Below are 26,675 nucleotides of genomic sequence, written 5' to 3'. Positions count from 1 at the left end.
CCAATTAGTTTATAAATGGGAAATTGAATTAAAATGATAATTTGGCAGACACTCCTGTTTCTCTTTAATTAAAAGCAGGCGGCCCGGACACATGGGGCCCCAAAATGATAAAACTGTGCAGTTCCAGTGTTTACTGCAATCATCAGCGTTAATGTAGATCTCCTTACCCAGCTGGCTCCAGTGCTCTGGAACAGTATAGACGAGCCCTGGAGAACGGCCCAAGACGACGTCCAGTTCTTTCTAAAACACCAAGAGAGATTATTTAATGTTACGTGTACACTGCGCCTGACCGATGAATGATGCGGCATTTGTTTTTTCCTAAATTCTCAAAAAAAAAAAAAAATGCACCTGCTAATTAATTTTCCTTCTATTTAAAGCCTTCTCTGGCTCGTGTAAAGCCAGTGCTGTCAATTAAAGGGAATCTGTCAGCAGATTTTTGCTATGTAAGCTAAAGCCAGCATGCTGCAAGGGTTAACACAAAGTTCAGGGATTCCTGTCTTGTCACAGTCCATTTGTATTTAATTTGCTAGTTTAGTCTAAGCCGCAGGACCCTTATTACAGGACTACAAACTCACAGCCATGGCAATTTGGCATGCCCTCTCCTCTAATTGACAACTCGCTGTCAATGTACAATCTCTATAGAGCGTCTGGTGTGGCAGGAGCAGCTCTCTCAGCTCTGCTACATGACTAAATCTAAAAATTCTGATTGTGTCAGAAAGGCTGTACACAATAATCTAAGTGATAGATTGTTAGATTCAGGGTCTCTGACTACATCACGCTGCTCTCAGATTAAGTAGCAAAAACCTGATGATAGATTCCCTTTAAAGGGAATCTGTCTCCAGGTTTTTTGCTATGTAATCTGACAGCAAAATGATGTACGGACAGTTACTCAGATTCCAGCGATAATGTCACGCAGTTTACTGGGTGCAGCCGTTGTGATAGAATCACAGTTTTCTTTGCTGCATATCTAGCAGACCTCTGAAACTTGAGCTCTGTATAACCCACTGACATGATTGGCAGCTTTCTGTGTACACTGTATAATGATAGAAAGCTGCTAATCAGTGGTGGAGGTATGATTGGACCAGGAGGTAAGCATCACCTATTGTAGGTAGCTGCCCTGTAACGCAATATCTGAGCTGTGTAATAATGCACCTCTAAATGGGTGTCTCGATTGGCTACTAATCCATGCGCAGCTCATTTAAGGGGTAGACATGGACATTTATGATATAGAGTGGTTTTGCACACCCACTATTGTGGGTATACAGTGTGTCCACCTATATCCTGTCCACCGCCATTAACTTGAGAACGGCGACAGCTATAAGCATAGAAGTTGTGTCTAGGTAAAGTAAAGTAGCCATGCGCTACGCAATGAAACCACCTATAGCGCCACCTGGTGGAAAACAACGGAGTTAGCATTTTTTATCTCGAAAACGGAACGAGAGAGAAAAAAAGTGAATTATAAAGTTGCAGGGCATCATCAATTTAATACGAATCGACACCTTGCATACAGAAATGCTATGATATGAAACCCATGACCCCCTCAAAACATTGAATGCTGGTCATGCATACGGCGCTCATTTAAGTTTGATGTTCAAAGTGGCCCCCGTCAGCTGCAATGCACATCTGGACTCTGCACAGCACACTGTATCTTGCTGCACGTTGGGCAATATGGTAGGTGACACGTTTGCACAAGCATCTGTGATACGTCGTCGTAGGTCCTGCAATGTTGGTGGAGGGGTCGCATACACCTGCTGTTTGATGTGACCTCACAGAAAGAAGTCCAGTGGGGTAAGGTCAGGTGAGAGTGGAGGCCACTCCACACAGCCACCATACCCAATGACTTGTAGGAAGGTCTCCATGAGGTATCGCTTCACGTCCGCAGCCTTCTGAGTTTTATACGTTGTAATCATAGCATTTCTGTATGCAAGGTGTCGATTCGTATTGAATTGATGATGCCCTACAACTTTGTAATTCACTTTTTTCTCTATCTCGTTCCGTTTTCGAGATAAAAATGCTAACTCCGTTGTTTTCCACCAGGTGGCGCTATAGGTGGTTTCATTGCGTAGCGCTTGGCTAATTTACTATACCTAGACACCACTTCTATGCCTATAGCTGCCGCCGTTCTCAAGTTAATGGCGGTGGACAGGATATGGGTGGACACAATGTATAGTGATCAATCATAACATTATGGAGGTTATTCACCACAATTTAAAATAAATAACTAGAATTGTATACAATTTAAAAAAAATAAAAAAAAACAAAAAAAAAAAACGCCAAAACAATGTATAGTCTAAAAGGTTTTACTCTGCTAGCACTGCCTGGGTGATTAATGGCAGTGACTGACTGCAGAACTTGTCGGCCCATTCCGGGCAGAAGAACAGTCAAGGAGCTAGGATAGCGGTAAGAATGGACGGGGAAATAGTCATTTAGTAAAGCTGATATGTTTAAAGGGAATCCATCACCAGGTTTTTACTTCCCCATCTGAGAGCAGAATGATGTAGTGGCAGACACCCTGATTCCAGTGATGTGTCACTTAGTAGGCTGCCTGTTGTAGTTTTGGTAATATCACATATTTATCTCCTGCAGATCTACCAGTTCTTTGAAAGGAGATTCTGGGAGATTTCACCTCTGAAACCTGCAAAATTATGAATGCAGCTCGGAGCTATTATATCGCCTGCACTTTAGTATCAGTACAAGAGAAGTAACGTAGTAACTCAACTTTTACATGGATTCATTCTATATTTAATCTGTGAAATTGTGCTCAAATGTGGAGCTTAATTTGCAGGAAAATCAGGTGCACAACACGGTTATCTGCCATAATAGTATGCCCATTTTCAGGACGGGGTTAATGATGAGTAGTCACACAAAACACTCCAAACTGTTCCTCCAGGACACAACCACACATCGAAGTGTTAATATACCATTGATCATACTAACCTAACTTTTTTCCCGTTTTCTGTGATTTTGGTAACATTTAGCACACCATACTTTTCTTGATCCTGAAGTGTAAACAAAAAATTAAATAAAAATTAATCTCTATTTTGCTATAGTCTGCAAAATGGAAACAGCAAAAGTAAAATAATATGTAAGGTCCTGTTTACACTTGCATGATACCTGTTCAGCCAAGTTTCTGTCATTTTCCAACTATGCTCTAACAAACACAATAGGAAATTTATTAACTTTTTAATAATAGGTTTTATATTTCTGGTTATAGATTTATTTTCTCATTCTATTTTCTGTAGAAGATTTATTTTTTTCTTTTGGGGGTGGTATTATATTGAGCAGCATGTATGCTTAATAGTAGCCACATGACAGCAACACATCTGGCTGATCTGTAACATGTTTAGACATCACTGTGAAGGGAGAGGGAGGAGGTGAGCTGTGACCATCACTTATTATGAATGATGCGTGCAATGTTATCTACTAAACCTCTGTACGGAGATGACTGCTGGAAGTGACCTGTGCAGAACAGGATTTAGAGCCGGATAAATCGGCCTATTATGAACAGTGGTAAAAATGAAAACTATAAGAACTAAGGAATTGCGGTCTTTTTTTTTTTTTATTTATAAAAGCATAACAACATGGAAAAGTATCAAAACCAGAAGCAAAGATGCTGGTGTGAACGAAGGGAATTTTGTTTACTTACCGTAAATTCCTTTTCTTCTAGCTCCAATTGGGAGACCCAGACAATTGGGTGTATAGCTATGCCTCCGGAGGCCACACAAAGTATTACACTAAAAGTGTAAAGCCCCTCCCCTTCAGCCTATACACCCCCCGTGCTGCCACGGGCTCATCAGTTTTGGTGCAAAAGCCCGAAGGAGGAAAAAATTATAAACTGGTTTAAAGTAAATTCAATCCGAAGGAATATCGGAGAACTGAAACCATTTAACATGAACAACATGTGTAGACAAAAACAGGGGCGGGTGCTGGGTCTCCCAATTGGAGCTAGAAGAAAAGGAATTTACGGTAAGTAAACAAAATTCCCTTCTTTGTCGCTCCTTATTGGGAGACCCAGACAATTGGGACGTCCAAAAGCAGTCCCTGGGTGGGTAAATAATACCTCATAATAGAGCCGTAACGGCTCCGTCCTACAGGTGGGCAACTGCCGCCTGAAGGACTCGCCTACCTAGGCTGGCATCTGCCGAAGCATAGGTATGCACCTGATAGTGTTTCGTGAAAGTGTGCAGGCTCGACCAGGTAGCTGCCTGACACACCTGCTGAGCCGTAGCCTGGTGTCGCAAGGCCCAGGACGCTCCCACGGCCCTGGTAGAATGGGCCTTCAGTCTGAGGGAACCGGAAGCCCCGAGGAACGGTAAGCTTCGAGAATTGGTTCCTTGATCCACCGAGCCAGGGTATCTTGGCGGACGTTGGTTTCCTAGCCTGTCTCATAGTGGCAATGACCTCTTGAGATAATCCTGAAGACGCTAGGATCCAGGACTCAATGGCCACACAGTCAGGTTGAGGGCCGCAGAATTCAGATGGAAAAACGGCCCTTGAGACAGCAAATCTGGTCGGTCTGGCAGTGCCCACGGTTGGCCGACCGTGAGATGCCACAGATCCGGGTACCACGACCTCCTCGGCCAGTCTGGAGCGACGAGGATGACGCGGCGGCAGTCGGCCCTGATCTTGCATAACACTCTGGGCAACAGTGCCAGAGGAGGAAACACATAAGGAAGCCGAAACTGCGACCAATCCTGAACTAAGGCATCTGCCGCCAGAGCTCTGTGATCTTGAGATCGAGCCATGAATGTTGGGACCTTGTTGTTGTGCCGTGACGCCATTAGGTCGACGTCCGGCATCCCCCAGCGGCAACAGATCTCCTGAAACACGTCCGGATGAAGGGACCATTCCCCTGTGTCCATGCCCTGGCGACTGAGAAAGTCTGCTTCCCAGTTTTCTACGCCCGGGATGTGAACTGCGGATATGGTGGATGCTGTGGCTTCCACCCACAGCAGAATCCGCCGGACTTCCTGGAAGGCTTGCCGACTGCGTGTCCCACTTTGGTGGTTGATGTAAGCCACCGCTGTGGAGTTGTCCGACTGAATTCGGATCTGCTTGCCTTCCAGCCACTGCTGGTACGCTTTTAGGGCAAGATACACTGCCCTGATCTCCAGAACATTGATCTGAAGTGAGGACTCTTGCTGAGTCCACGTACCCTGAGCCCTGTGGTGGAGAAAAACCGCTCCCCACCCTGACAGACTCGCGTCCGTCGTGACCACCGCCCAGGATGGGGGTAGGAAGGATTTCCCCTTCGATAATGAGGTGGGAAGAAGCCACCACCGAAGGGAAGCTTTGGTTGCCTGAGAGAGGGAGACGTTCCTGTCTAGGGACGTCGGCATCCTGTCCCACTTGCGTAGGATGTCCCATTGAAGTGGACGCAGGTGAAACTGCGCGAAAGGGACTGCTTCCATTGCTGCCACCATCTTCCCCAGGAAGTGCATGAGGCGCCTCAAGGGGTGTGACCGACCTTGAAGGAGAGATTGCACCCCTGTCTGTAGTGAACGCTGTTTGTCCAGCGGAAGCTTCACTATCGCTGGAAGAGTATGAAACTCCATGCCAAGATATGTCAGCGATTGGACCGGTGTCAGATTTGACTTTGGAAAATTGATGATCCACCCGAAACTCTGGAGAATCTCCAGAGTAACGTCGAGGCTGTGTTGGCATGCCTCTTGAGAGGGTGCCTTGACCAGCAGATCGTCTAAGTAAGGTATCACTGAGTGACCCTGAGAGTGGAGGACCGCAACTACTGTAGCCATGACCTTGGTGAAAACCCTTGGGGCTGTCACCAGGCCGAACGGCAGTGCCGCGAACTGAAGGTGTTCGTCTCCTATGGCGAAGCGCAAGAAGCGCTGATGCTCTGGAGCAATTGGTACGTGGAGATAAGCATCCTTGATATCGATCGATGCTAGGAAATCTCCTTGGGACATTGAGGCGATGACGGAGCGGAGGGATTCCATCCGGAACCGCCTGGTCCTTACGTGTTTGTTGAGCAGTTTTAGGTCCAAAACAGGACGGAAGGACCCGTCCTTCTTTGGAACCACAAACAGGTTGGAGTAGAAACCGTGACCCTGTTGCTGAAGAGGAACCGGGACCACCACTCCTTCTGCCTTCAGAATGCCCACCGCCTGCAGAAGAGCCTCGGCTCGCTCGGGAGGCGGAGATGTTCTGAAGAATCGAGTCGGAGGACGAGAGCTGAATTCTATCCTGTAACCGTGAGACAAACTGTCTCTCACCTAACGGTCTTTTACTTGTGGCAGCCAGGTGTCGCAAAAGTGGGAGAGCCTGCCACCGACCGAGGATGCGGTGTGAGGAGGCCGTAAGTCATGAGGAAGCCGCCTTAGTAGCGGCACCTCCGGCGGTCTTTTTAGGGCGTGATTTAGACCGCCATGCGTCGGAGTTCCTCTGATCCTTCTGCGGCCTTTTGGACGAGGAGAATTGGGACCTGCCCGCACTCCGAAAGGACTGAAACCTCGACTGTCCCCTCCTCTGTTGGGGTGTTTTTGGTTTGGCCTGGGGTAAGGATGTTTCCTTTCCCTTGGATTGTTTGATGATTTCATCCAATCTCTCACCAAACAAACGGTCGCCAGAAAATGGCAATCCAGTTAAGCACTTTTTGGAAGCCGAATCTGCCTTCCATTCCCGCAGCCACAAGGCCCTGCGTATTGCCACCGAATTGTCGGCTGCAACCGCCGTACGGCTCGCAGAGTCCAGGACAGCATTAATAGCGTAGGACGCAAATGCCGACGTTTGAGAGGTTATGGACGCCACCTGCGGCGCAGACGTACGTGTGAGTGCGTCAATTTGCGCCTGACCAGCTGAGATAGCTTGGAGTGCCCATATGGCTGCGAATGCTGGAGCAAAAGACGCGCCGATAGCTTCATAGATGGATTTCAACCAGAGCTCCATCTGTCTGTCAGTGGCATCCTTGAGTGAAGCTCCATCTTCCACTGCAACTATGGATCTAGCCGCAAGTCTGGAGATTGGAGGATCCACCTTGGGACACTGAGTCCAGCCCTTGACCACGTCAGGGGGGAAAGGGTAACGTGTATCCTTAAGGCGCTTGGAAAAACGCTTATCTGGACAAGCTCGGTGTTTCTGGACTGCCTCTCTGAAGTCAGAGTGGTCCAGAAACATACTCTTTGTACGCTTGGGAAACCTGAAACGGAATTTCTCCTGCTGAGAGGCTGACTCCTCCACTGGAGGAGCTGAGGGAGAAATATCCAACATTTCATTGATGGACGCAATAAGATCATTCACTATGGCGTCCCCATCAGGAGTATCAAGGTTGAGAGCGGCTTCAGGATCAGAATCCTGATCAGCTACCTCCGCTTCATCATACAGAGAGTCCTCTCGCTGAGATCCTGAACATTGTGATGATGTCGAGGGGATATCATAGCGAGCTCGCTTAATCGGTCTGGGGCTGCGGTCCGTGTCAGAGACCTCACCCTGGGATCCATGAGACACCCCGGGAGGACATTGCTGTTCCAACTGAGGGGGACCAGGGGGCAATGATTCCACAGTGTCCCTGGCTTGAGATGCCGGCATGGACTGCAAGGCTTGTAATATCTTAGCCATAGTCTCAGAAAGTCTTTCAGTAAAAACTGCAAACTCCGTCCCTGTCACCTGGACAGTGTTAACAGGTGGTTCTCCCTGGGCCGCCCTTAGCAGAGGCTCCGGCTGAGAAAGTGCCACAGGGGCCGAGCATTGCACACAATGAGGGTCAGTGGAACCTGCCGGCAGTATAGCCGTACATGCTGCACAGGCAGCATAGTAAGTCTGTGCTTTGGCACCCTTGCTATTTGTGGACGACATGCTGTTGTCTCCTCTGAGCAATACAGGAGGGTATATAGACAAAAATCAACAGTGCACCATACAGTGTAAAGTATAGCCTATAATCATATAATCTATAAGTACACTTCTGCACTAGTGTGGCCAGCACCACAGGTGCTGCTTACCGCCTGCGCAAGGCGGTTGTGTGGGCACCAGAAATCCTGCCTGGGTCTCCCTGAGCTTGTCTCTCCTCTCCAGCGTTAGCAGAGCTGAGAGGAATGGCTGCCGGCGTCCTGAGGAGAGGAGGGAGCCGTGGGCGTGACCCAGAAAAGTGCGGGAACTGGTGCCCCACTGTGCAGAGTGAGGGGGGTGGAGTATGCAAAGCATGCTCCAGCCCTCAGTGCTGCCGTCCTGTACAGCGTCCCGCCCTTCCTCTGATTGGCAGGGCTGGGGGCGGGAAGAAAACGAGACTAGGCCGCAAAAGCCGGGGACTCGAGTTATAAGCGCAGCCGCCGTATAAGCGCGGTCGGCGCGGAAGTCCCCGGCGCACTAACAGTCCCAGCCGCGCCGCAGTGATAACCATGGCAGCGGCGGTCAGCGCGGCAGTCCCCCTACACGAACACACTCAGCGACGCTGAAGTGTGTAATGGCACAAACGCAGTCAGCGCTGCTGTCCCCGGTGCACTAGCACACCCAGCAATGCTGGAGTGTTGCTGTGCGCGGTCCCCACGGGGACACAGAGTACCTCAAAGTAGCAGGGCCATGTCCCTGAACGATACTCGGCTCCTATCCAGCATGGTCCTCAGGAGCTGTGGATGGAGCACGGTCTCCTGTGCCTGGAGACCGAAAGGATCCCACTTCACCCAGAGCCCTAATTGAGGGATGGGGAAGGAAAGCAGCATGTGGGCTCCAGCCTCCGTACCCGCAATGGATACCTCAACCTTAACAACACCGCCGACAAGAGTGGGGTGAGAAGGGAGCATGCTGGGGGCCCTGTTATGGGCCCTCTTTTCTTCCATCCGACATAGTCAGCAGCTGCTGCTGACTAAGCTGTGGAGCTATGCGTGCATGTCTGACCTCCTTCGCACAAAGCATAAAAACTGAGGAGCCCGTGGCAGCACGGGGGGTGTATAGGCTGAAGGGGAGGGGCTTTACACTTTTAGTGTAATACTTTGTGTGGCCTCCGGAGGCATAGCTATACACCCAATTGTCTGGGTCTCCCAATAAGGAGCGACAAAGAAAGAGTCTGTACTTTGGGTTTTAGAGCACAAATAATAAAGCTTATGTATTTTATACTCTGTATAGAAAAGTAAAAAGGGTAACCGCCTACACTAATAGATTGCCACAAAAAAGGGAATTTATTAGGTCAGGGTAAGATGAAACAATGCAAAGTATTGCACAGCATTATCTAATGTTATGTCCAAAAGTGCAAATAAAGTGATCTGTGTCAGGTATGTTTCACACCATGTTTCTACCCACTGCACTATTATGTAAGGCTTAGAAGACCGTCCCTGAGAGCAAAAAGGGAGTACAAAGACCTAAAACATATGTATGCCTCACTGTACTCAATGGCTCAGTGATGTTCCAAGCCTTCCTGTTTTCAAGGCTTCAAACGAAGCCCCCTACAGAGATGAAGCGAGGGTCACAGTGTGCAAGTAGCTGTGTACATTCACATGGGGCAATAGTGAAGATAAGCGATACGTACACACACATTATATATACTGTAAACATGCGCGAGTTGTGTGCCTATGTTATATATACACACAGACACAGTATATACATATATACTTTTATATATATATATATATATATATATATATATATATATATATATATATATATATATATATATATATTATATATTTTTATTTTTTTTTTATTTTTTTATTGCACATGCACGCACAACACAAGCGAGAAGGATATTTGGCTTTCAGGTGCCATTTTTTTTTTAAGGTGTACATACAACAACCTTGCAAAATGGGGGTGCGATCCTCCAAATCCACTGGCAAATGGATAATATACCAGATAAGAAGTCGCATGTAGTTAAAAGAAAAACAAAAAGGTGATTTTTTTCCTTTTTTGTTACGCCATGCCAGAAAGCTCACCATGGGCATGAAGTAAGATATAATAAATATATATAAAAATAAAATAATAATAATAATAAATAATAATTATATATATACTAATAATAATAATATATATAAAAATAATAATACTAACAATAATACTAATATATATATATATATATATATATATATATATATATATATATAAAAATCAAAAATGGCCTTAGGCTGATAGAAGAAGCTCAGTCAGAAAAGGAGGCAGTCAAAAACCTCTGATAGTATGACAAAAGAAAAAATCAAAAGTCGCAATCATTATTAGGCAACAAGCACAGATTCTGCATATTCTACAAGAAAAGCTGAAGCAATAAATTTGCTTTGTGTCTAAACATTTCTGCATTTTTAGTCACAACTTAATAAAAATATACAAGTAAGCAAAGACGATCCACAGTTTATAGACATTCTTGTAGGACACACTGGGAGGGATGTGTCGTAACTGATGCAAAGGAAGTAGAAGGTGGAATCAGATCGCAGAAACTGCGGAAACTATAATAAGTAAGTTGGTATATATTGGGCAACTGCACCATTGTTCCCTTGCACCAGTTCTGAGAAATGCCCACAATCCTTGAAGTTACCAGAGACAATGCCACCCGACATAAAGTAAGAAGAACTGACCGTGGACTGGTGCTTCGGAGAAGACGGCGATGTCTCAATATCAGGGAAATTTTGCTTTGATGGAGTGGTCGGCTCCTATAAAAGGAAGAGTAAGAAATGACAGTGATATTTTACGTTATTAAATAAAAAAGAAAAAAAAAAAAAACAAAGAAAAAAAACAAAAAAAAAGAAAAAAAAAAAAGAAGAAAAAGAAAGGAAAAAAAACCACACCAAACAGTACACTACATCCAAAAAGCAAAACTGGACAAATGAAACCCACACCGACAGGCTGAAAATTACTTCATTGCCATTGGGAAACAAATATTTTTATAATTATAAAAATATTCAGTAAATTTGTGACCCGATACCAGCTCCCTGAAAATGCACAAAATAGGAGATTAAGAAAGGTTTGAAGATCATGGGTATTGTGATCCTGTAGACACTACAATGCCAAGACCAGCTTACCGGTACCAGAATAGAGAAACGGCAGAATTTACCCACAGAAACCATCGGGCTCGGCTTCTGTAAACAGATTACTTTGGCATAAAGGCCATTTTTGATATATGAGGCCCATGTGTGTGTGGAAATGTTTTAAGCACCTAGAATAACGGCTACATACACCTACACAACAATATATATGCTGGTATATATTTTTTTAATAGTTCTCATTCATCTAAAATGGAACAAAATGGGTTTTTGTTTTTTTTTTTCTACAGCTCCTATTCAAATCTATGTGTCTCCAAGGTAACAGACAACAAAAATCCCGTGTAGTCAGATCCACAGGTCAACACTTTTTTCCTTTTGTCCCCTACTTCCTTTGAACGGACCATATTTTGTAAGAAAAGTAGAGGACAGAAGGATCAGAATCAGATGATAAAAGGGCAGATTATAAACTGTCTAAAGGAAAAATTATATTTATAGTCCATATTAAGCAATTACTGTAGTTTTATTTTTACCCCAGGGGTAACTATGGCAAGAAGATATGGGTCTGTACAGGAGCTATAGAAAGAAAACGCAAAAAGTCTAGTAAAAATTCCTAGTTTTGCTTCCTATATCAAATTTTGTTGCATAGGTGTACACATCGTTTAAAAGGGAATCTGTCAGCAGATTTTTGCTATGTAATCTGAGAGCAGCATGATGAACGAGTATAGACCCAGATTCTACTTGCTGGTCTGATTTTAATACAATCCCTGTTTTCTCTGCTGCAGATCTATCAGATCTCAAATGCTAGGCTGTGTATAACCTCACCCACACCACTGATTGGCAGCTGCTAATCAGTGGTGAGGGTGGAACTACACAGCAGTTGACTAGGAGGCAAGTGACACCTAGTCCTGAAGTGATAATCTCCTGCTGATAAAACACTGATTATATTAATACAGCAACACACATACTAATAAGTGAACCATCGCTGGAATCAGGCTCTCAGCCCCTGCATCATGGTACTCTCAGATTACATAATAATATGCTGACCGATTCCCTTTAACCATGATCTGGAGGAATTATTGCCACCTACCCTCTTCATACTATATATTAAACCCTATTTATGATCTAAGTCAGGAAGGATTCCTAGCTTTTATGCCAAATGTATCTCTAGCGCTCCTTTACACCAAAACGATGCCAACAAAATTATATCCAAGTGGTTTCCTTGAATGGCACTATCACTTATCCATAGGATCAATGGTAAATCATTAGTGGGGGTCAGACTGCTAGGAACCCCACCTGTATTTATGAACAAAGGTCCATTTACTGTTCATGGGAGTAATGGTCACGTATGTGGACTAGTGATCCCGGGGACTCAGAGTAATGAATGGAGTGGTACTTACAGGATCTGCATTTTTAGAAACCATTGGGTTACTAGCAGTCAGCCCCCACCAATCATACATTTATACTATAGATTGATGATAAATGCGGTTAGAGGAATAATCCCTTAAAAGTGCGCTTTCCCCTCTTCATACAAGGGTATTGTCAGATAGTATATGCAGGCCGTTTTGCAATTTACTGCCAATTAGATAGCAACACTTATCTTCTGTTTACAGCTTGTTGCCTTATAGACCAATCATTGCTGCAAGAGAGCAGAACATGTGCAGTGCTTACAAGCTCTTTTCAAATGAGCTTGTTAACACTGCTTTGACACTGGCCAGGATGGCACTGTTATCTTTTAATTACGACCACCTTCCAGTGCCTACAAGCTAGACAGCAACGTTGGTCAGTCTCTCAGGCATCTAGATGTAAAAAAAAAAGTAGTAATATCTCAAGAACAAATTAAAATGTTAAGAAGTAGTAAATTGCAAAAGTGCTGTTTTTGCAAGCATTATCTGACAATATTCATATTAGAAAAGAAATAACCCTTTAAAGGGAATCTGTCAGGTGATTTTCTAGTACAATACTAATGTTATCTGTAAATAGGGCTTAAGCAGACCTTTTAGAATCAGTAACTTATTGCTGTATCTTCTCGTGTTATCTTGCTGTACGCTCTTGAGAACGTGTCTCACGATGGCTAGACAAGTGTAGTAAATACAATTTGCATATTCAATGCTCCCTGTTATGATTCAAGGACCGAGGAGGATCAAAAAATGCAGACACCCAAAAGGTAACAGAGTGGCTGAAACCTTAACAGACTGCAGACCTAATCCTGACACGCAACTAGAAGAACCCGTGGGACAAGCCTACAATGGCCTAGTCATCTCAACGCAGCCGGAGAACTAAATATTCTTACAGATAGAAATATAAGCTAATCTGCCTCAGCGCAATCCCCAAAAGATATAGATAGCCCCCCACATGTAGACTACAGTGATATAGCAAAACACAATACAAAGCTAGATTCAGCAAAGGTGAGGCCCAAACTATCTTTATAGGAAAGGATAGGAAAGAGCAACTGTCTGCAGCTGGAAAAACCCTAATAAGTACCAGCAGCCTGATATGGAAAAAACCCTGAGGTCACACAACCTCTCCCCCACTATATCAGCACACTTTTACTGGAATCCAAAAACACTAATATAGATGAGGGACTGAATTAATACCAAGCATGACAAAACACATTGCAGAATCAAGGAGCTAAGTATACAGACACTCCCAGCAGGGAATGATCCCATTCCACCAAGAACTCCACACAGACAAAATAGGAATCAAGTATTAGTATCAAAGCAGAAAAAACAAAAAGCAGGGGTACAAAGACCACTTATCTGAGAGGGGTTTTGGTAGTGAGCAGGGCTGGTTACAGAATGTCCTTAACACACAGGATATCCATTGAGCACCGGCAAGTAACAGGAGAAAACTGCTCAGTTATATAGTCCAATCAGAAGTACCTGATTGCCAGTCCTCCACAGGTGTTTGGCTTTCATTCCACACATCAACTGCACCGCCAGCACTGACCACAAGAGGGAGCCCCAAACTGGAAAATGTATTCACAACAGCTCCCCCCTCTCAGTCTTTCACCATCACTGCTGAGAGGTGGGAGGAACGGAGTGGGGTAGCAGTGCAAATTCAGTTAAGATTTACCATCAGTGATGCCAGCATTGAGAGATGGAAGAGGGAGCAGTGAGTATGCAGCTTGTATTTACATATGCTTGGCTAGTTACTGCACACTGAATCCTCCAGAGCTTACAACAAGATAACAGGAGAAGGTAGAGCAATAAAATTTACTGATTCGGTTAAGAACAGCTTAAGCCCCATTTAAAGAAAACTTTAGTATAGTACTAGAAAATCACCTGACAGATTCCCTTTAAGTGCCCTTTGTCAACAGACGTTCCACAGGAAATAGCCTTCCTATTAGGGTCTTGAATATTGGTCGAATATTGCAGTATATGGATCAAATGTGCCACAATCCCCAGTCGCAGTTCCACTGGGCACTGCCAGGTGTCATTGGATCAATGAAAAACAGTTGAAGCAGAGATAGAAATGACCCCAGTGTGACCCACTAAAAGCGCCACATTTCATTCAATCTGACCATGCTTGTGCCTTGACGAATTAAATGGCAATCCACTTACTTGGCCCTGGGTGTGAGAAGAAGAATGGGCTCTGTGGTCAGATGGAGGAGGCTACAATATACTGTATCTGCACATGCACTTTAATAGACATTATAATGAATGAGCAAAAAAGGTCCATATTTGACAACAGAGGGTGGGGGGGTTTACACATCAAGATTGGATACATATAAATTAATGTTAGTACTGTTATCCGATCTTACGCAATAAAAAAAAATAAAAAAGAAGCCCATCTGAGGCCATAATTACATCAGGAATTAATGTGGTGCGTTTGCAGATACACAGGCATGATTTGGTCTGTTATTTCAGATTTGCATTTCTTTCACTAGCTAATTTTACATTAAAAAATATTACAAATGAAACAGAAAGAAAAGTATCTGAGCAAAAATCCTGAATACTAAGGTTATATTTAAATGAGGGTAACGGTACAGTAACTTGTCAAATATGAACTAGAGGGTACCAAATTCAGCTAATAAATAATCCTTATATTTAAAGGGAATGTATCATCAGAACAGGACATTAAAATTAAGGATTCATTTTCTATTACTAGTTTTCACATTGCCCATTAAAAGCAGACGCAATTGGCTGCCATTTCTGGCTTGCCTCAGTTCACTTGTCAGCTTTGCTGTGTAGACTGAGGCAGAGTCAGCAGAGCGTGTATCTCACATTGAAGTATATCTCACATTGAAGTGTGTTTGACACTGGTCAATTTATGGCTTACTAACTGGATATACCATACATGCATAGTAGATGCTGGTGCAACTGATGGTACCTGCATCTACATAAGGAATGGGGCACCTGATGAGCACTGCTTTTCAGTGCAGATTTGGTCAGAGTACTGACACAAATGACTGGGAATTCAGACCATGTTTCCACTGTCAGCTGCGTAAGACCGGGCCACGTTCTTGAGATAAATGCGGGTCCCAGTGGTGGGATCCGCACCTACTATACGCAAGTATTACTGTAGTGTACTGCCAGATGAATAAATAATGCAGGACAGTAACACTATACAGGCTCTGAACGCATGACCCTGTCACACTCCGGTCTCTATTATTTCTTGGAGACTGGGTATGTCTATCGATGTTTGTGACAATTAACTTGCATGCATTGAAGATTCCATAAATCAAAGACAAACCTTGTGGCAGAGTCTTTATAGACAATGCAGGAAGGTTTGTATTGCCCCCAAGTATGGCCAACTTTCTAGAAAGAAAAATGACGGATGATTATTTTTTTAAAGGGAACTTGTCAGGTGTAATATGCACCCAGAGTCACGAGCAGTTCTGGGTGCGTATTGCTAATCCCTGCCTCTAGTAGCAAACGAAAAGATCTTTAGAAAATGTACCGTATTTTTCGGATTTTAAGACGCACTTTTCCTCTGAAAAATTTGGGAGGAAAATGAGGGGTGCGTCTTAAAATCCGAATGTAGCTTACCAGGGGATGGTGAAGAGGCACCAATGAAGCCAGGGGCAATGCTATGCAGTGTGCTGCCGACGCTGCTCTATGCCTCAGGCAGCGTGGCTCGCTCTGCACTGTGCGGCTCCCTCTGCATTTTGCGGCGCGGCTCTGCTCTGCTTGGTGCGGCTCTGCTCTGTGCGGGGCAGGCGGTAGATCACCGGCCATTCTGAACATGTTGGCGGTGAGGGCTTCTTCAAATAATCTCGCCTAGAGTCGGCGCGTGCGCAGACGGAGCTCTCTGCTCAAGCTCTCATCTGAGCACGCGCGGACTCTGGCCGCCATTATTTCAAGAAGCCCTCACATCTTCAGAATGGCCGGTGCTTTACCGCCCGCCGAGCAGAGCTGTGGTGAGCAGAGCTGTGGTGAGCAGAGCAGCCATGCAGCGAGCAGCCATGCAGCGAGCAGCCATGCAGCGAGCAGAGCCGCTGCGAGCAGAGCAGCCTCGCAGACGCTGCGAGCAGAGCAACACCGCACAGAGCAGAGCCGCTGCAAGCAGAGCAACACCGCACAGGGCAGAGCCGCAGCGAGCAAAGCAACACCGCACAGGGCAGAGCCACAGCGAGCAGAGCAACCCCGAACAGAGCAAAGCCACACTGAGCAGAGCAGCCCTGCACAGAGCAGCGCCGCAGTGAGTACCTGGGACACCCCCAACCAACCCCCCCCCTTATGTACCACTCGCAGCACAGCTTTACTCCAGTACCACCCCTGCCTCCTGTGACTCCCGCTCCGCTGCCAACCCCCCTCCCTGGTAAGAAACCACCGGATTATAATACGGACCCCATATATATCTTTTTTTGCCTTTTTTTCTTCAAATTTGGGGTGCGTCTTATAATCTGGTGCATCTTATAAAACCAAAAATACGGTATTTCTAAAGATCCTTTTTGATATGCTAATGAGCGCAGGGACTAGTCATAAGGGCGTTAGTTCCTGCGCTCATTCTGCCCCTTAGCCTGTTAGCACACCCCTGTGGGCGTGCTAACATGCTATGAGTGCAGGAACTAAATCCCTTGTGACTAGTCCCTGCGCTCATTAGCATATATTTAGAAATACTTTTTCTAAAGCGCTATATATATATATATATATATATATATATATATATATATATATATATATATATATATATACACACACACACACACCCACACATATACACACACAGACACATACATACATACATATACATACACACATATACATACACATACATACATACACACACTATATATATGTGTATATGCACGTGAACTGCACGTGATTCTGGTTGCATATTACACCTGACAGGTTCCCTTTAACATTGAAATCCAATTAGACTAAAATTAAGTCCATGATACATTCCCTTTAAAAGGTGGCAAAAATGATGTTCCTTTGCTGCGTCTACTGTTCTGGTTTCATAGAAACCTCTTTTGGCGCTGCAAAAAAGACTTTGGGGGCTTGAACGGTGGAAAAATTGATCACTGAATAAATGAATTGTGAAATCTGGGTTCATTACGAAGCCAAAGAGGTTTCCTAGAGAAGGATATCAGGGCCATAGTCTTTCTATTAAGATGAAAACCACTTTTCTTTCCGTCATTACACAGCAGGCAGGCAAGCATATTCACAGATCGGAAGAATTTTTGGAATGTGGACATGTGTTGGCAAGCAAGCACACACCAGAGACAGAATACTAACTTTCATAGAATAAGATGAGGTCAAAAAACCATGGCTAGGCATGTAATACTCAGAGGAATTACGCTTTTGCTTGATATGCAACTGTAAAAAACAAAATGGACCTGTTAATGTCATTACGGTCTTCAGTCGGAGCTATAGGATTACAATGACGACTGCTGGTGATTTATGCCACCGCCATAAGAGGATACACAGAGTACAGAGACCGGACTGCGATGACGGAGCGCCTGCCACCAAGTCACGGTGATCTGGTAAAACAAGGGCAAAAAGTGGATATCACGTTACCTTATCATTGGCCTCCAGCAGATAGGTGCTGTGCCGCCACTTGGTTAAAACAATGGGCTCTTGAAACTTTCTATCAAGACTCCGGCTTTTAGTGATCTCTCTCTGATGAGGTGGTAATAAGGAATTATACTAAAAAAAAAATACAAAAAAACAAAAAGTACAACACTGTAGAACTTTGGGAATAAATGAAAGGTGATGGTAATACTGAAGTGCATGAATGTAATGACATCAAACTCAAAAAGATTCAGCAGCTTCCTACAAAATTATAGAAAAATCTGATTAAGGTCACCTTTTTGCCGCCTTTTTATTTGTCAATAATAGTCATAAGCGTGGAGTGAAATCTGCAAACCTTAGTAAAATACACTCTGTATTTAGACCTTTAAAGGGACTGTTGTATTCTGCCTCAACGTTGGTGTTAAAAAGTGCATCTACAATTATAAGAAGCCACTCTGTGTCCACTACAGGACACAGGGCAAGAAAGATTGATCAAATCATATTGTAATTTGAGCATGATTTTTTGTATTATTTATCTAGTTACCCCTGCATCATTCCCCATCTCCCAATGACAACTCGCATTAAGCCAAATCTAATGGTCTTTTTCTCGATTTCTTCTGCAGGGTTGCCATCTCCTGGGGGCGGTACACTTCTTGATTGACACTTCTGTCCGGAAGCATCATGCTGCTGTCCGGAAGCATCATGCTGCTGACCATAACTATGCTCTCCCCAAGAATGCAAGCTAAGACAGATTTGCCTCTGCAGCGATGGAGAAACACAGAGGCACCAAGGATGACTGACTCCTGCCAGCTTCAGATTAGCACTTCCAAGCTCTACAGGAAAAAGCTTGTAAGCACGGTGCATGTTCGGCCTGGATAAGCAGTTACAAACCACGATCAGTAACCCATAATATTGAAATCCCTCGGCTTTGAGAACAGATGATTTTTAACAAGTAAATTGCAAAGTTGCTTGTTTTTTTATAAGTACTTTGCAATTTTAACCATTTCCGATAAGAAGAAGCCTCTAAATTGAAAATGTAATAACTTACCTTTGGCAGCTCCCACTCAGAGCGCGATCCATCCGCGCTGTAGTAATACGGTCTACCTTGATCGTCCACATGCTTTATCCACTGTAATGAGATTTGAATATTAAAAAAACATGAAAATATGAAAAATCACCAATCGTTTCTTATACTGGTGTCAACCGTTATGTTCCTTCAGGTCTCAGTCCTATTTGTGCGAAATGAAGAGGAGAATGTTTATACTAAATGGAGCAAGAAAAGTCGCATCTGCCTATCCCTGGTACATGGAGAAGACCTCCCACCAGTGTCCCCAAATCACAGACCTCCCACCAGTGCCCCCAAATCACAGACCTCCCACCAGTGCCCCCAAATCACAGACCTCCCACCAGCGCCCCCAAACTGCAACGGCTAACCTTAACCATTACATTTTATGGGTTCGTTACCTAAACGAGAATATATCAGGTACACTACAAGGAGGTCAGACACAGAAATGGTGAAGAACATACAGAAATGATCACACATGTACCTTCTCATTGGTTTGGTCATTGACAAAGAAGGTATGGCCGTGCTGATCCAGTTCTTCTGACCACCCCTTGGGAGGAGACCCACACAGACTATCTGACTGATTGTTGTCGCAAGCGTTGTGAAAGTTTTCTTCAGCGGAAATTTGCTAGAAAAAGTTGGAAAAATTTAAAAGCTCAAGCACAAAGATGATCAGTGAAAGTATGGAGAAATCACCCAGCAAAAAGCAGATACGAAAACTTTTAATTATTTGTTACTTAAAGGAAAGGTGCCATCAGGTGCCAGAGGATTTACCTGTTGTTTATATTAACTTTTTACGTGAAATGTATCTTTTAAATAGGTTTTTACTTTTTATATCATGAATCCGAACTAAAAATACAAGTAATACTATCTTACGTGATTCACTTTGGTCACTAGTAGGGATGATCGAATACTTCGATTATCCGGCTTCGCGAATATTTTCCGAATACCTCGCCGCTATTCGATGCGCAATGTAAGTCTATGGGAAGCCCGAATAGTTCCGAATAGTTGTTATTAGGGTTTCCCATAGATTTACATTGCGCATCGAATATTCGCGAATAGTGGCGAGGTATTCGGAAAATATTCGCGAAGCCGGATAATCGAAGTATTCGATCATCCCTAGTCACTAGGCCTAATACTAGACTCCTGCTTCCTGTTCTGCATGTGGACTGTAGACACGAATTCTGGCCCTATTTTGTCTAGAAGAGGAGCCATGATACCATCTACAATAAATCACTTTTATCCTCTGTACACAAACAGGTTACCTTTCATTGTAATCCTGTCTGTGATGATAATGAGACTGATGAATAGTCAACTGTACAGAACAGGAATGGGAGGGGATCTAATATAAGGCATAGTGGTTGGCGTGAAAACTGCAAGATTGCCATTATATTAGATATTAATGTGGAAAAATGAAAAATACATTTAATACAAACAGCTGTTTTAAACAATAGGGCATTTTTTGATGACACATTCCCTTTAAATATCAATGTCAAAATCATGCATTACTATGTTCTTGCCTTAAAAAAAAAAAAGGACTATTGTGCAGATATTGCTGTTACAAACTTATTATGGCAAACCCTGTGATTCTTTTCAAAGTGACTAGCACAAAAGCAGGACTCACCCCGCCACCGGCATACAGGAGCATCTATGAGATGGGTTGAGCTACCGGAACATGTGTGACCGCATACATCAGGCGGATGTTCAGAGAAGAAATCCAAAGAACTGCAGAGGGTGCCATAACATATTTATATTTTACTTATATAGCACCATCACATACCACAGCGCTTTGCACCATCCCCGATGGAGATCACAATCTAAATTCTCTGTCAGTATATCTTTGGAGTGTGGGAGGAAACCCACACGCAGATGGGCAGAACATTCTTGCAGATTTTGTCCTTGGTAGAATACGAACCAAGGATTAACAAAGTGGTGCTAACCACTGAGCCGCAGTGCTGCTCATATATAGCATATACAGAAAAAGAGATATAACAGCAATATCTTGACACAAGAGCATTTTTTAATTAATACAATTAAAAGGGGCTGTCCACTACTAGGACAGCCCCTTTTGATTCCATGGGTTTCCCCCAGGTAAAATAATAAAGCCTATACTCACCTCCCATTCGAGCGGTGCCGTGGTTGGCGTTCCCGGGGCTCACGTGGGGTTGTGACGTCACACGAGCCCAGAGTCCAATCAGTGCCGGTTTGATTCTACTTTGGACCAAAAGAACAATCGACAGGAAGTGAGAGCAACCACATCCGCTGCGCTCACTTCCTGCTGTAACTCATTTGGTCCAAAGGAAGCCGGGACTGATTGGACGGGGGGCTCACATGGCGTCCCAACCCCTCAACCCCATGTGAGCCCGGGAACGCGAATTGTGGCACCGCTGGAACGGGAGGTGAGTATAGGCTTTATTATTTTACCTGTAGAAAAATGTGAAATCAAAAAGGGTTGTTCTAGCAGGGTACAACCCATATAGAGGGGATACCCAGGACTATATTCATTTTTTGCTATGGGCTTAAGAACTAACAATAGGTCGTTGCTCCTGCACTTACCACTCCTGCGGCTTCGGCTGCCATCACATCAACAGAGCAGTGGCTTTTCTTCTGCTATGTTGATAGGGTGTGACAGCTGAAGTCATGCTGATTGACCACCGGCTACCCGCTGCCTAACTGGGGGAGCCTAACGTCAATCAGCATGACGTTGGCAGTCATACCCTGTGGACCAAAAAGCCCTGAAGAAGAGTTGATCTGTTGATGTGAAGCAGCTGAATCGCTGGTAGGAGCAGCCCATGACCACTCTGAGCCGGGACCGAATCGAACTGGCAGGTAGTTGCCTGTTAGTTTTTTTGTTCATGGTAAAAACAAAATTTAAAGTCCTGAATATGCCCTTTAGGGCTCACTAACACTGGCGTATAACTATAGCACTTGGCCCAACGTTATACTATGGGCCAGAGCCGTCCAGCGGGGGTTTTTTTTTCCTCATGTGGATTCGGCATGAGAAAAAAAAAATCACTGTGATTGGCAGTGTATATTGGATGGTGGCATCCATATAAGTCAATGGATAAGTGTAAAACATTGGACTGGACCGAGGTCATTGAAATGAATCCCTCGGTCTTCTCCGCAACGGTGATCCGATTCTCGCATGTGAGAGAATCAGATCACGGTGAGTAACACTCAGATCACGCTTGCAAAAGAATCAGATCACGCTCGCTGCAGAGATTGAGCTGAGTGTTATTTTTGCATAATGCACCCGATTCTCACACGCCAGTGTGAGTGAACCCTTTAAGAAACATTTTCGTGAGCTAAGGGGGTTTAACTTTATTTTTAACAAAAAATGTTGGGCACATGATGACAATTACTAAAAATATACAAGTATTCCAGGTTCTCGTCCTGCACCCATTAGTGCCTCCTTCCCCCATAGACTGCACAGCTCTCCTGTCCACAAAGTGGCTGCTGACGGTGGAGCATTGTACTTCTTGGATGTACAATCATTTTTAATTGGAGGAAACTGGTCACGTGACCCTCCATTCTTAGAACAGGAGTAGCTATGCCGCCTACCCTAACAAGCGTGAGAGCAGAACCTGTAGACTTTATATATTAGCAAGTGCCGTGTTTATTAAAAGTAAAGGTTACGTTGACAACCCCTTAAATAGACGGACAATCCCCCTAGTGGCTGAGTAAAAGGAAACACGGATTGCAGCTCTTAAGCACAACAGAAGCTTCAGCCCCTGCATTATATAAGCGGAGAATGATGGCCTCTTAAAGGGAACCTGTCAAGTCCAATATGCAACCAGAACCACGAGCAGTTCTGGGTGTATATTGCTAATCCCTGCCTAACCGTCCCTGTATACACTAGCATAAAGAGATCTTTAGAAAGTATTTCCGAAGATCTTTCATCGTATGCTAATGAGCGCAGGGACTAGTCCTCTGTGCGTTAGTTCCCCTGGCTAGTCTGCCCCATTAGCATGATAGCATGCCCACAGGGACGTACTAACATGCTAATGAATGCACAGCGTCAGAGGCACGGTCATACTTACCTATCCGCCACCATCACCGGCTGACGTTGGATTTTGGCTCAGTGTGCATGACCCTAGACTTCCGGTCATGTGCACTGCTTCAGTTTGAAGCCAGGACACTTACACCTGACTTTATAGTGCGCATGACCAAAACTCCGGGGTCATGCGCACTGAGCCGAAATCCAGCTTTGGGCGGCGATGACAGCAAAGAGGCAAGTGAGATCATCCTCTGGCGCTGCACATTCATTAGCATGTTAGTACGCCCCTGTGGGTGTGCTAACATGCTAATGGGGCCACAAAGTAACTAACGCCCAGGGGACTAGTCCCTGCACTCATTAGCATACGATAAAAGATCTTTAGAAATACTTTTTCTAAAGATCTCTTTATATCTCCTACTAGATACAGGTACAGTTAGTCAGGGATTAGCAATATACACCCAGAACTGCTCGTGGTTCTGGGTGCATATGGGAACTGACAGGTTCCATTTAATGAAAAGAAAAAAAGAGAAAAAAGCTTAAACCGTCGTTTAACTTATTTTTTCCTTTCATAAATCAGTAGAACAAGTGAAAATAAAATCTATTACAATTTTTTTTTTATCAGAGAAATCTGCTTATTTCCTCTAAACGGATTATTAATACTCAAAATTCTCAATTCACAGGTAAAAAAGGTGTTCAATGAAGACAGATTTTTCCCGTTACTGAGATAGGAGATGTCAGTTGGTGCTCAGAAAGTTCTATGGAGAAATGTAACTGCCATTCAGGAGAACTTGCAGCAGAATGTCTGTGTTGCCTCTAGCTCCTCCCTCCATGGAATTTTAAAAGTTTTAAAAGCACCAACTGTCATCTCCTAGGCAACAGGAAAATATGTCCGCACTGAATACAGATTCCATGGATTTAAACTGGGAATCCAGAGTGAAAGATGAATCCAGGAGGAGAAAGCAGCAGTTTTCTTTCATAAGATGTATTACAGAGTTTCTAATCTTCATGTGTACTATTGATTTATGAGATAAAAAAAATATGACGGTTACATTTTCAGGCGCGTTTAGAGGAGAAAAAAAAACAACAAAGTTAGGCTACTTTCACACTTGCGTTGAACGGTATCCGTTGCATTGCGTTGTGTAACGGATGCAACGGATGTGTTGCATATAGTGACACAACGGATGCAACGGATGCTGCAAAACAACGCAATTCGTTTTGATTTTTTTTTTTTTTTTTTTTCCCGGTTTTACCAGCGGCAGACTATAGTGAACGATCAGCTGATCGTTCCCTGCAGCCGGCCGCTGGGTGATCAGCTGATTGCTCCCAGTAGCCGGCCGCCGGGTGATCAGCTGATCGCTCCCGCCCGCCGGGTGATCAGCTGATCGCTCCCGCCCGCCGGGTGATCAGCTGATCGCTCCCGCCCGCCGGGTGATCAGCTGATCGCTCCCGGCCGCCGGGTGATCAGCTGATCGCTCCCGGCCGCCGGGTGATCAGCTGATCGCTCCCTGCAGCCGGCCGCCGGGTGATCAGCTGATCGCTCCCTGCAGCCGGCCGCCGGGTGATCAGCTGATCGCTCCCTGCAGCCGGCTGCCGGGTGATCAGCTGATCGCTCCCGGCCGCCGGGTGATCAGCTGATCGCTCCCTGCAGCCGGCCGCCGGGTGATCAGCTGATCGCTGTCACTTGCCGGCGCCCGGGCATGCCGGCGGGCGGGCGCTCAGCTGAGCGCTGTGACTTGCCGGCGGCCGGGCATGCTGGTGGCCGGTCATTCAGCTGAGCGCTGTCGCTTGCCGACGGCCGGGCGCTCAGCTGAACGTTCGGCCACCGCGAGCCAAAATAAAGTTTGATTTAAAAAAAAAAAAAAAAAAAAAAAAAAAAAAAGAGCATGCGCAGTGAAATCCAGAGGATTCCGCTGCTCAAAATAACGTTACATGCTGCGTTCCTCCCGCTGGGCGGAAGCAACGGAGCGTCGCCCAGCGGAAGCAACGCAGCTCCTTTTGGTACAATCCGTCAACCATACAAGTCTATGGGAAACAGCGGAATCCGTTAACGGATTCCGCTGTTTCCCAAAAGGGCGGATTGTAACGGAAGGAAAATAACGCAAGTGTGAAAGTACCCTTAGAGGTTCAGATAGGAAATCCAGATGCTGTGAAAGGCATAGTAATGTTTAATCTGTCACAAACAAAGCTACGTCAGATTAAACAAGCACATGGACTCAAATGGAAAGGCTACATATCCAGCTACACCGTCACATTTTACCAAGTGGCTGGAAACCCCTGGAATTTTACATTATTTCAAGTCTCTGCAGACTCATTTGAGGAATATGTAGGCAATAATTTAAGAAACTTCTGGCATAAATTTTCTTAAAATGTTAAATCAATAATAAAATTAGTAGAGGCGCAAACAAGTGATCTTTTTGGCCTGAAGAAGGCGCCTCTTACTAATGCTACCTATGCCTTTGTGTGGTGTGGCCACAGTGCAGTAATGAGCAGCGGTGACAGACGTTTTCCCAGGGCTGACTCTAAGGCTATGTGCCCACGCTGCGGAAAATACGCGGATTTTGCCACGGATTTCTCGCGGAAAAGCCGCGGATTTTCCAGAAATCTGCAGCACAGCTACTCCCCAGCGAATTCTATGGCATTTGGGAAATGCTGTGCCCACGCTGCGGATTTTTCCGCAGCGGAAATCGTGCGGAAAAATCTGCAGCATGTCAATTAGGCTATGTGCCCACGCTGCGGATTTTGCACGGATTTTGCAGCGGATTTATCGCGGATTTTCCGAAAATCTGCAGCAGCGGCACTTCCCAGCCATTTCTATGGCATTTTGGAAATGCTGTGTCCATGCTGCGGATTTTTCCGCTGCGGATTTTGATCCGGAAAAATCTGCAGCATGTCAATTATTGTTGCGGATTTTGGCTTTAGAATTGGGGAAAAAAAAAAAAAATCCGCACCAAAATCCGCGGCAAATCCGCGGCAAAAATAAGGTGCGGATTTGCCGCGAAAGTCGCGGATTTTCATGCAGAAAAATCCGCAGGTACATTCTACCGTGGACACATAGCCTTATTGTTGCGGATTTTCGTGCAGATTTTGCCTATTCAATTGAAAAAAAGAAGAAAAAAAAACCAAAATCGCGAAATCCGCACCAAAATCCGCACAAAATCCGCACCTATGAAAAGGTGCGGATTCCGGGGGAAAGCTGCGGATTTTGATGCAGAAAAATCCGCAGATGCAGAATCCCGTGGGCACATTGCCTTAAGGCCCCGTCACACACAGAGATAAATCTTTGGCAGATCTGTGGTTGCAGTGAAATCATGGACATATTGTTCCATTTGTACACAGCCACAAACCTGGCACTGATTGTCCACAATTTCACTGCAATCACAGATCTGCCGCAGATTTATCTCTGTGTGACAGGGCCTTTAGGCCATGTGCCCACGGGAGCTCGTAACTGCAGATATATCCGCAGGTACGGCCGCAGGTTTAATGCAGCTGCCCGCCGGCATCCGCAGCTATTGTTAACTGCGGTAGTACAGCAGAATAGCTGCAGTAAACCTGCGGACTTTCATGCGATTTACCTGCGGACGTCCCGGCCTCTATCTCCATAGTGGAGGGCTGAGATTTCCACAGGTATTTCCGCAGGAATAATTGACATACAGTTACGTGCGGCTGCAGGACATCCGCAGCATATTCGGCAGCCGCACATTCCGCAGCATGGACACAGACACTCCCCATGTCCCCTAGGATAACAT

The 26,675-nt window shown here is 44.9% G+C and overlaps 1 protein-coding gene across 12 annotated transcripts in view; it reads right to left on the bottom strand.

Annotated features, from left to right (window-relative positions):
• ARHGAP12 (Rho GTPase activating protein 12) overlaps positions 1-26,675 on the bottom strand; it is a 130,107-nt gene that overhangs the window by 25,083 nt on the left and 78,349 nt on the right. For 2 of the 12 annotated variants that reach the window (XM_075315490.1, XM_075315494.1), the window contains exons 4-11: positions 19,417-19,560; positions 18,918-18,998; positions 17,876-18,004; positions 17,594-17,674; positions 10,509-10,583; positions 9,734-9,772; positions 2,938-2,999; positions 168-240 (exon numbers count right to left, since the gene is read on the bottom strand). In XM_075315490.1, coding sequence (XP_075171605.1) covers positions 168-240; positions 2,938-2,999; positions 9,734-9,772; positions 10,509-10,583; positions 17,594-17,674; positions 17,876-18,004; positions 18,918-18,998; positions 19,417-19,560 — 684 coding nt within the window. The remainder of the gene's footprint in view (positions 1-167; positions 241-2,937; positions 3,000-9,733; positions 9,773-10,508; positions 10,584-17,593; positions 17,675-17,875; positions 18,005-18,917; positions 18,999-19,416; positions 19,561-26,675) is intronic. The other 10 variants (XM_075315492.1, XM_075315496.1, XM_075315495.1 and 7 more) reach the window with 7 other exon arrangements.

Source organism: Anomaloglossus baeobatrachus, chromosome 6 (assembly GCF_048569485.1).
Source record: "Anomaloglossus baeobatrachus isolate aAnoBae1 chromosome 6, aAnoBae1.hap1, whole genome shotgun sequence".
NCBI classification, from domain to species: Eukaryota; Metazoa; Chordata; class Amphibia; order Anura; family Aromobatidae; genus Anomaloglossus; species Anomaloglossus baeobatrachus.
The sequence above is the reverse complement of the archived record's forward strand: the minus strand, read 5'-3'. Positions and strand labels throughout refer to the sequence as shown.